Source organism: Centruroides sculpturatus, unplaced genomic scaffold (assembly GCF_000671375.1).
Source record: "Centruroides sculpturatus isolate CEXI.00-Female unplaced genomic scaffold, Cexi_2.0 scaffold701, whole genome shotgun sequence".
NCBI lineage: Eukaryota > Metazoa > Arthropoda > Arachnida > Scorpiones > Buthidae > Centruroides > Centruroides sculpturatus.
Window position 1 is genome coordinate 260,230 of NW_019385058.1, and position 10,898 is coordinate 271,127.

At 29.1% G+C, this 10,898-nt stretch overlaps 1 protein-coding gene and 1 long non-coding RNA gene across 2 annotated transcripts in view; both read left to right on the plus strand.

The window, feature by feature from the left end:
* The first annotated feature begins 3,095 nt into the window (after positions 1 to 3,095).
* Positions 3,096 to 10,898, plus strand: part of LOC111634066 — a 44,569-nt gene continuing 36,766 nt past the window's right edge. Inside the window, exons 1-10 of the mRNA XM_023378747.1 lie at positions 3,096 to 3,167; positions 3,237 to 3,400; positions 3,496 to 3,585; positions 3,647 to 3,773; positions 3,841 to 4,013; positions 4,097 to 4,165; positions 4,239 to 4,396; positions 4,458 to 4,510; positions 4,583 to 4,694; positions 4,768 to 4,932. Of these exons, the coding sequence (XP_023234515.1) occupies positions 3,110 to 3,167; positions 3,237 to 3,400; positions 3,496 to 3,585; positions 3,647 to 3,773; positions 3,841 to 4,013; positions 4,097 to 4,165; positions 4,239 to 4,396; positions 4,458 to 4,510; positions 4,583 to 4,694; positions 4,768 to 4,932 (1,169 nt within the window). The 5' untranslated portion in view covers positions 3,096 to 3,109. The remainder of the gene's footprint in view (positions 3,168 to 3,236; positions 3,401 to 3,495; positions 3,586 to 3,646; positions 3,774 to 3,840; positions 4,014 to 4,096; positions 4,166 to 4,238; positions 4,397 to 4,457; positions 4,511 to 4,582; positions 4,695 to 4,767; positions 4,933 to 10,898) is intronic.
* Positions 10,488 to 10,869, plus strand: LOC111634060. The gene is made up of 3 exons (XR_002758140.1): positions 10,488 to 10,604; positions 10,680 to 10,750; positions 10,822 to 10,869. It is a non-coding gene; the product is annotated as an uncharacterized LOC111634060 (long non-coding RNA).

Here is a 10,898-nt window from a genome sequence, read left to right on the forward strand (position 1 = left end):
GACAAAAAATGTTAAATAATTACAAAATTATTTACTCCAATGTATTTTATCGCAAAAATGCTTTTATAATAGAAAAATATGACCTCCATCAACAATATATATTCCAGCAGCTCTTTTTCGATATTCTCGGGAAGAATTGGCTTTCTACCTAGTGTCTTTTTCACAAATTGCTCTGGAGGAATGTCTGCTTGCAAATACAAAGTTCGGAGGAGTTGAGTTCCATATTATTGTAAAAGCACCAATGTCCGTATTTCACGCATCGCCATCTTGAATTAACTTATGTCTGTCAAGACCAAAATTTAAAAAAACGTGAACATCACACAGATTAATATTACCCCTAAGTCTCTGGAACGGAATACATGCACCACTGAACCTACAACTACACGATTTATATTTTAAAAATAATTAAATTCACCTAGCATTCAAAACTTGCGAATTTTGAAAAAAACAAATTTGCTGATTAAATGCGGACAACCGTTTTACTTCAGTTAAACGGGTTTTTCTCTTGCTATGGATGTCTGCCTAGTTCAGTTCAGCCACATTTCGCTACAGTTCGCCTTTATTATCAGTTCGAAATGGGGTGGTTCCATAATACCCGCAGTGTTCCATAATACCACCTTCTCCTCTATTTATAATGAAAAATGGAAGCAATAAAATTTAAAGCATTTTTCTCATTTATTGCCAGATCTGTTTAATACATCATAAATTCCAGACATTGAAAAATAATAAAATTAAAAAATTAAAATTTAAAATACTGTAATTAAATTATCATTACAGCTTTGAACACCTTTTGAGCTTTTCAGTTTATAAGCTAATTTTATTATAGAAATTAAAAAATAATATATTTATTACAGAAATACAGTATTTAACAATAAAATTATCTAAGATTTGAATAAAAATTTTATTTTATTGAATAATAAAACAGCCCTTGAAATAGATAAAATTGACAATACAGTACATGTATTTTCCTCAACACCCATCTTCTCTTTACGTCATAAATATTATACCTAAAGATAGTTCCATCAGTAACAATACCTTTTTGAGAGGCAGTGTTTGAATTAATTTCTAAAACAAAGTAAAAAACATGAGAAGTAGAAATTGTATCGTTTTAGTATTAGAAACCGTTCAAACATTACGTAAGCATATTTTCCTGTTTTTTGAGTTCCTCCCTCCTTAGTAGGTAAAAGTAAACCTTATGTTGACCCCTTAACAATTACGTAAGATTAAGATTTCGTTAACCCTCTTCCTTCTTCTCTGGTTTCAATCGAGTTTCATAAAAAGAAATTTTAAAATTGCACTTTATTTCACTGAAATTTTAAACATTTCAATTAAACAAAATTTACAATTTCAATTTAAACTAGAATTACAGCAATGAATACAAATTAAAGTATAAAACAATAGTGAAAAAAGTGTGGCTCATTTTGATGCAAAGTAGCCAAACAAGGCAACGTTGTTAGAAGCTAATGAAGGGGGTGATAATGAAAACTCGAGTCAACAGGCTGAATTTTATAATAATGAAATATGTAAATAATATGTAAATATTTAAATAAAATATGATAAGGAATAGCACCGCACNTTTGTTAAACTCGTTTGAATCATAATACCACATCTTTAGTTGTTTATTTAAAAAAAACAACGTTCTATTATATTATGGAAGTTTTTAAAGTTTGTTTTAGTCTGTATTACGGAACATAGTCAAGTAATAAAATATTTAGAGTATAAAAATTACCATTAATGGGTAATTGAACGATCAAAAGAGAGGTGAGGTAAGAATCTCATTATGAAAAGTGAAAGAGTCAAGGACTAGAAATATCAAATATCAATAGAGTTTAATTACCTTATACTGTATAACGTGTACTTGATAATTGGGCTGAAATTTGAAAAAATTGTAGATAAATTGCCACTGTCGTCCGTCCGTTCGTCTGTTCTTTCCTAATCTCAGGAAGAGTGTTAGATAAATAAAATTTAAAAACAGATATGGAAAGCATTGGGGCAAGAAGTCCTGATGAACTATACACGAACTTCCGATTTGTACCGTAAGTCAGGTTATTTTAATTCAAATATTTTACCTTGAAACCAGTAAGATAAATGGCCGGCACGACTTCATTGTAACAGGAAAAGCATGATGTACAGGACAAGACACTACTAATTTGAGGAGGAAAGCATGCTTATAAGATAAACAGCTTGATATTTATATGAATAAAACATAAAATTTCAAAAAATATTAATACTGGAAGGAATTTTGTATAATTTTGCTACATAGAACTAAAAATAAATTTTACAATATGTGTACTTTCTTGTGTTCTATAATGTTTTTAAATGCGAAGCTTAAAATCTTTCTCCAGGTGCCAAATATACTTATACATATATTTAATAAACTTTAGGGTTTTCTTTACATAAATAAAGACCAATTTCTCATAGAAAGTGCTGGGACCCATCTTGGCAGATTACCTGTATATTGCTTTGCCGTATTCTATAAAATTAAACCAACCAAAGAAATTAAATTTATTATGATGCTATTCTCTTAAAACAAATTTTTATTCTTGTCTATGTGTAGATAAAAATTTTATATTATTATTATNATTATAAAATTTTTATAATAATAAATAAATAGGTATATGACAAAATGTCCATTTTATTTTCATTTTAGTCAAGTAAATTTACAGTATTGATTCATATTATGTTTAACGAATTATATCTTAGAATTTTCCAAAGATTTTTCACTAAATCAAATTTTAATTGTTTAAAATCAATTATCAAATACGGTAATTTCTATTTTGCATATTATTTTAACCGAAACCTTTATTCTTTTTCTTTGGATATTAATTTACAATTTTTTGTAAATTTACGGAGTTGTTAGAGTAAATATTTAAATCGTAAAATACGGAATAGAATTAAAAATATTTTAAAAGATAAAAATAGGTCATAAAGTCGAAATATCATAAATTTTATCACAGGATGGAGATTGAATGACATATTCAAGAACCGATTTTATGACTTAAAAATAACATCTGCGAGATATAACACGTGCTAATTTTTTTTTTCTCTGGGGACTTATCATTTAATATATATATAAAGAACCGAAACATTTCGTATATACAGAGCAACCATGTTAATCTACTTGCTAAGTTTTTCTTTCTGTGTGGTCATTTCGGCTATTCCAACTGGTAAATAGAATTATATTATACATTAATATTAAATGCGGCATTAACCCGTTTCTTTTTTGAAAAATACAGGCCGAATTGATGTAGTGTATCCGTCTGTAGAAACATTAAGATCTGGAATAAAGATAATAAAATTTCGAACTTTTGATCGAGATATAGAACTGAAATTGGAACCAGCAGGTGAAGTAATATCTGATGACTTTGCTGTCGTAAGCGATGATCAAAAACAAAAACAGGTATCTAAATTCAAATTTAATATTTGAATTAATTAATAATTTGCTTGATATCGAATTATTAAAGTATTATTATTTCTTTACCTGTCTTTCGGAAGATCAATATTGAATTCTTAAAGAGAAATCTCTATAGAAATAAAGAAAAAGGTGTAGCTTTGCATATTAACGAAGAAGGACCATTATCCATTGTAAGTTATTCATTAGCATCGATTTATTTAAACAAATGATGCAGCTTTAAATATTTTTCAGAACGGAATTTTAAGCTCTGATTTAAGAATTAAGCCTTTAGATACGGAAAACATCGATAAATATGGCAATAGAGCTCATCGTATAATAGAAGTGTTACAAGACCAACGATCTCGTGTTATAAGTAAAAGTAAATAAACATTATGTAATTTTCAAATACATTTTCTAGTTAATTTTAAATGAAATTTCTCTTGCAGTTGTTACTCCTGACGTAGAAAATAAAACGTACAATAGAAAATTCTCCAGAATTGCAGAAGATATTGAATGTGTAGAATTAAAATACATATTCTTAACAGAGAGCAAATTTACAAAAGCCTTCGAAAATGACACTGTAACATTAGAAGAATATTTATCAGTTACTTTGATTCAGGTTATTCAGCATTTAAAATATTATTTTAAGCAAGGAAATAATTATTAATTTACTTTTAGTAAAGAAATTTCTTTAAATTTCAGGTTCAAAATTTCATGGATACGTTAGATCTGAGAATTAAAGTCAGTTTGGTTAAGGCAATAAGTTTTACTGTAAGTCAATACAGCAATGAGAATTTTTCTAATTTTTATTATTCTTATAAATATTATTTAAATTTGGCTTTAGGAAGAAACTGAACCGGAATTCATGAAAAATAGTGCTATTAAAAGTCATGAAAACTATATCGATCCTAATAAATTAATTGGGGGTGCACGAGATTACCTTTGCCAGTCGAGAGAAAACTTTAATACTGATGAAGCTGATATTATTTTCGTTATATCTAAGTAAGTATTGTTGTAAATTATTCATAAAAAAACCTATATTAATTAATAATTTGTGTTGTAGACGAACATTTGGCGTAATGGTATCTGACGGATCGATTAGTACAGGAATAGCTGGTATATAAGTATAGGTTTTTTTTATTATTATGGTATAAAATCATAAGTATATATTTACAAAATGTTTTACAGGCATAGCGTATGTAGGAGTAATTTGTGATGAGTGTTACAAAACAGGAGTTGTGTTTGATGACACTAATATCTACGAGAGAAGTGACACTATTGCTCACGAAAGTTGTCACATGTAAGAACATTAAAACTATTATTATTACTAACGGTGTAAAGTGAATGAGTAATTAAAAATGTACGTTTTTTAGACTGGGTAGTCCCCATGACGGACAAGGACCAGTATCAAGTGTTCCTAACAGTCCAGGATCTAAAAACTGTCCTAGTTCTTATGGATATATTATGGGTTCTCGTAACGAAGTAAATGGAACGAAATTTTCTCCTTGTACCCGTAACAACATAGCAAATCTACTAAAGTAAGTAATGTTCAATATAAATTAAACAAACTAAGAATATTTGTATTGTAATGATATGAAATATTCGTTTTTTTTTTTTGTTTTCTTCATTTGATAGGTTAGGTGGACATGACTGCGTCAAAACAAAGTGTACAGAAGAATAATTTTGTTGCTACACTTTTACCAACAGGCATTTGTTTAAAAGAAAAAGTAATTTCGAAAGTTGACATAAATTGTAATAGAAATATTTAAATAAAATGCAAAAATCAATCAATGTTTTCGCAGTTTCATAATTAATTACACTGTATAGTGACAGAGACAAATAAAGCCATTTCATAAATAGTCTAATTTTTGAAATTCTAAAAATATATTACGAAACGAAAAAGCAATAAAACGATCTAAAATTGTCTTTATTATTTATAGTATATTCGTTTACTTCATTTTAAGTTAAATTTGAAAAGAGAATAAAAACTAAAAAAATAGATTGTTAAGTTTTTCATGAGTCAGATAGTAAAAATCTTGAATTTACCTGAAGGAATAAATAGAATTTAACATTTTAAATTAAAAATTAAAACTTATTATAACTTTGTAATAAGATTAGAAGAACAATCCATGGTGTCTAAGACAAGATAGTCCAATCTCAATTCCTAAATTGTTGCCTTCTTAAAAGAAAATATCAATTTTCCTTGAAAGAAAGTGACGCTAAAAAGTATGTTCCTTCTTTCAAAAGCCTTTCTACATGTAAAATTCCCCTCTGTATTAGGAAAAGCGCTATTCTATTTTATAAATACATGTCTAGTTGCGTCGATTGTCTTGGCTAAGTTGGTTGGACAATATCAGCCTATTGGATCGTATCGACAAAATACCGATATTGTATCATATCTACTCAAAATTACTGTTTTCGTTATGGTACAGTAAAAAACGGTACATTAAAAAAACATCCAGTTTAGTAAATTCGCTGGCATTGTAATTGATTGATTAATAAAGCTGTATTTTTAACTGTCTTTAATATCTTATTTCAAATATACTTAATTATATGATATATACTTTGCTTTATATATAATGATAACTTTGCTTTAATTTACATCTCTTACATATTACAAGAGAAAAATATTATCATTAAAATGTACAAAAAATTAAAGTTCATTCAATTAAGAAAGTCATTCAGAATAATATTTTAGTCATCGAATCCTTAAAAGGATTGTAATGGTTCCGGGTCATCAGTGTTATCATCGGAGTTATCAGCAGGATTATCAGAAGGTATAGAGAGACTATATAACAGATGACTACGAAGAACTAGAGATACTTATAGGGGTAGGAGTTCTAGATGTAGCTTTTGATAAGAATCTGGTTAGAATGATCTGCTTTGTAAGTCCCCTTTTTACCTCCTAAATTTTACCACAGCATCATAAAAGTTTATTCATTTGCAGTTACACTTTTGTCAACTGTTCAAACATTTGGATTTACACCTTGTTCGTTTAATTTGGAGAGCTCCTTTATGGTGAACTTCTTTTGAACTTCTATTCTTTCCTCTTTCAAGTCTGCTTCACTTTCACCTCTGTTGTCCTTCCTTCGATTCTTGTCTCTTCCTCCACGTGAAGTCGTGCTCTTTCTTTTCACCGATATCTTACATAATAGCCCCTTTCGTAATGTTAGTAACACTACGAAAGGGGCTCCTCGAGACTCAAACTGAGAAAGAGAATTCCAAGGGCTGGAGAGTTGATCATAAATACGAGCGGTTGTAAAACAGGTATACCTAGAGTATTGGAAGAAAGATTATTATTGTCCTGTAGCACTCCCATTTACCAATACACAGAATATTGAAATTACTCCTTGTCTAATATTTCTTACGTTAAATTGTCCAAAACTGCTGTATAAATACAAATTAAACGTGACTTTTCCGGCTGTTATATATAAGAGAAAAGCACTGCGATAGTAATGACCTTCACAGCTTTTTGCATGTTTGGAATCAGGAGACCTTGAAATGTCAAGAAATGCAAAATAATTTCTGTATGAATATTTGTGTGTGGCTCGATTTTATTAACTCTCTTTAAAGCTTATAACTCCCGTGATTTTTGTCGAAAATTTCTGAAATTTTGCAGGGAGGTTTGAGTATTACGGTGATTGGTGCTGTTAAATTTTGCTTCTTAAAGGTAGAGGGAGTGAGAAGATAAGAGACAAAACAAATAGATAGGGATAAATAGATCCGCCGATAGAGGACCGTTCTCCTAATAAAGACGTTGACAGGTTAACTAAATAATAAGTTTAATAAAAAAATAAAGAGTAAGATATAATGTACAGTACAGTGATACCTCGAATTTCGTTCACTTCGGTTACTTACGGTTTCCGTTTTCGTCTATTTTTTGCGAAAAACTTGTCTCGGTTTTCGTCGGTTGCCTCGGATTTCGTGGACGTGCCCACGTGACCTCACTGCTAATTTTGAGAAAACCACACACTTTCCTGCTCATTTTGGCGTTGTTTCTCGTTGTTTGAGCATTACCTCGCGTGTTGCCAAACAACAGATGTATTCAAAATATCAGCGTGCAGCCAGCACCTCTTAGCACCTCTGTTCAATATCTCAGATAACTTCTGGTTGCTTGCAGCAAATTGCAAGTGTCTTTTACGGTGCTGAATACACCAGCAAATAAGATGGCAGCCACCGTAAGGCTCGTAAAAGCTCTATTTTGCGTTAACAAATTCGAATTTAATTTACTTTTTGATGAATAAACCCTGTATAAATTAATATTCGGTTAGTACGTTAATAGAATATTTTAAGATACAGTAGAACCTCGATTATCCGGACTAATTGGGGATGAAGGTAGTCCGGATAAGGAAAAATCCGGATAATCGAAACAAATACTTTAATTTGTCTTTTAATGATAATACAACACGTTTTCTTTTCGATGACATATCGATAATATTAAAAGTAAATACTGTATTTAAATCGTNAATGGGACTATCTTGGAAAGGAGAGGAAGACCCAGAGGACGCAGCCACCGCAGAACTTCCAAGATCACGGAAATCTCGTAAGCTTCTTTCGTGTTTAATAAACGGGTTGTGTTGTTGTAAACGAGGCATCTATCTCTGACTCAACTGCTTCCGCATGTCGTTGATTGTTAACGCTCGCAGTCCAGACGGCAAGGGTAATATATATCACATATTATCGTTCATTGAGTTTTTGAAATTTTTCTCCCCCTCAGCTCCCACATATCTCCCTAACTGAATACTCGAAACTACGGAAGGACAGACATTAGACGTACGGCAGTGAAAATTACGAGCCCAATTATCAACCCAATTACGAGTAAAATATTTATTAAGCCCGATCCTACTCCGGATATGACACACGACATCTCTCAATCTCTCCACTCCGTTCATCTTTAACCATCGAAATTTAATAGCCTAAAACACAAACCTCCTAGAAAAATTTCCGGAAGAAGCTACCGAATTTCCGACTTTTAAAATTTTATATATGGATAATTTTTCTATTGTAAAAATCAATTGGTCCCGGTCGTCCGTATGGGAGTCTTATTCTTGCAGTTTTCCTATAAATTAGGGTTTTTTTTGAAGTTATTGTTTAACTCCAATGATCCGATACTGTAGTAATTAGATTTAATTGTAGGAAAACTTCTGTTAATTATAGCTTGATAATTATTCTTGTTTAATTGAGAATAGGCTATGAACTGAATAATTTTTAAGCTGGGTTCAATACTAATGTTTTAAATCCCTGAAGATTTAATGATTTAATAATAAATCAAAGTGGATAAGGATTTTTACAATTAGTTAAGTCATATGGATTATATATTTTAAACGGTCGATATGTCTCCGATTATCCGGCTAAATCTACTTTATTTTTGACAGTTGGTTGATCGGTAAATGTGAATTTATTAAATAGATTATTAGATTTTAGAGTTCTTGATATTTTTAATTCTAATTATTTACCTTTGATCAATCAGTTGTATATTTTAGTCTTTGACTAAGATATATAATGACCTTTTTTATGGATTCAGAGCTATTATAATAAACTATTAACGACTTTGTTATCTTCCGTTTACGATGTAGAATGGCTAAGAAAAATATTTCTTTATTATTATTTGATAAACAATGGTTTAATGCCCAGTGTTTGCGTTTAAAGAAAACAACGAGAACAAACCGAATATTTTCAATGTCTCGTAGAAAAAAAACTAGAAATCTGTTAGATGAATGATACAAATTAAATAAAAGCTACTGTAAAAGTCGATACATAAAGCGAAAATATATATATATATATATATATTTGGCTAAAATAAAACAACTATTGAGAACTAAAAATAATAAAGATTTTTGATCATTATTTAATAAATTTTGAACTAAGAAATCCTGTGAAAATGCTATTGGTTAAACTATTTGAGAAAGTATTTCACCGAAACTAATACAGTAATTTATTTTGATTTAAGTACAGCAGAAATCAAAGCAAAATCACAGCTATCTTCAAAATCATAAACTACAAAAGAAAGCAAGAAATTATGCGTTTTTGCTGTGTTTTCAAAATATTTTGAATGAATTATAGTATAATAGCATTTTCTAAATAAAAATTACTCTCTATAATACTTGCAATGTTTACAGGTCGAAAGGATCGAACGAAAGCATTTTTAAGACATACAAGTTGATGCTGAGGAACATCTTAGTCCTCTTTACCGAAGCACTTTCGAGAATTCTGTTATCGAAACGGATAATGTTGTAAATCGATGGAAAATATCTATCAAAAGTGCTTATTTTTATTCAGAATTAGTTGAACATATGTCAACCAACCAGTTTTAACTGTTGATAGATGAATCTTATAATAATGTCTATTTTTAAACCCTGTTTTTAATAAAATCTGCGGTAAAGTTTCGCTTTTTTTTTGGCTCTACTATCATACGTGTATGATTTATTGTATACATATGTTAAAATATTATTCTTTTCCGAATTACTTAAAATATATAATAATCAAAAGAGATTAAAATTAATATTTAAATGAAAAGGATATATAATAAATTATCTAACATATAACACAAACTGATATTTAGCTAGTATATTAAAATTTCATATATCATTGACGTCTTTAGTTTAAAATAAAAATAATTTTTAGTCAGTAAATTAAATTATTTTAATATATAACTATTTAAATATGACGTCGTTGTAAACATAATAAGATTGTGTATAACGTCATATAATAATATACGTAAGTAGCTTAATAAAAGAGAGTAATTAGTAATAATAAGTGGGTGACACATAATTTTAGCAAATCTCATAGACGAGGTCGAGCGACCTTCAATTTCATTCCCATTACATTAATTATAATACCAATATGAAATATATATATAGGCCTATATTTTAAAGAATTATAATATACATTAAATATTGTAGCTTATATAACAACTCGAAAAAACAATGTATAAAAAAATATTTGTTAATTTTTATCATATTAAATTAAAAGGCGGAAACTGTTAACTATTTCCAGTTTACGATAAGAAGTCTTTTACGTAGGCTAATTACGTATAATCTACAATACATAAACAACACCACGCTTTATTTCATTCATTTTACACTCGACCAGTTTATGAATTAGCATCAAAAGGTTAAGATGAATATAATATTTGTCTTAACTTCAATATTATGTATATTCAGCTATACCCGAGCATTTAGCCATTCGGAGAAAATAGAAATTTTTTGTGGTAAGAGTATTCTTTTTTTTATACAATTATTATTATTATCCTTCAAATACAAAAGATTCTGTATATTATTTATAGCGATAAATTACACATATTTGTTAAGATTCGTGAACTGTACCATTGCTCGAAGCTCGGAATTCTATCAAAAGGTTTGTTTGTATTTCATACTTTTATTTGTATTTTATCAATAAATTATCAAATAAGACTATTATATTTATAGGCGAGCGATGTTTTATACGAATGTTTTAATCAATATTACGAAAATAGAGGAAAATTAGATTCCATTTTCCAGTTTAT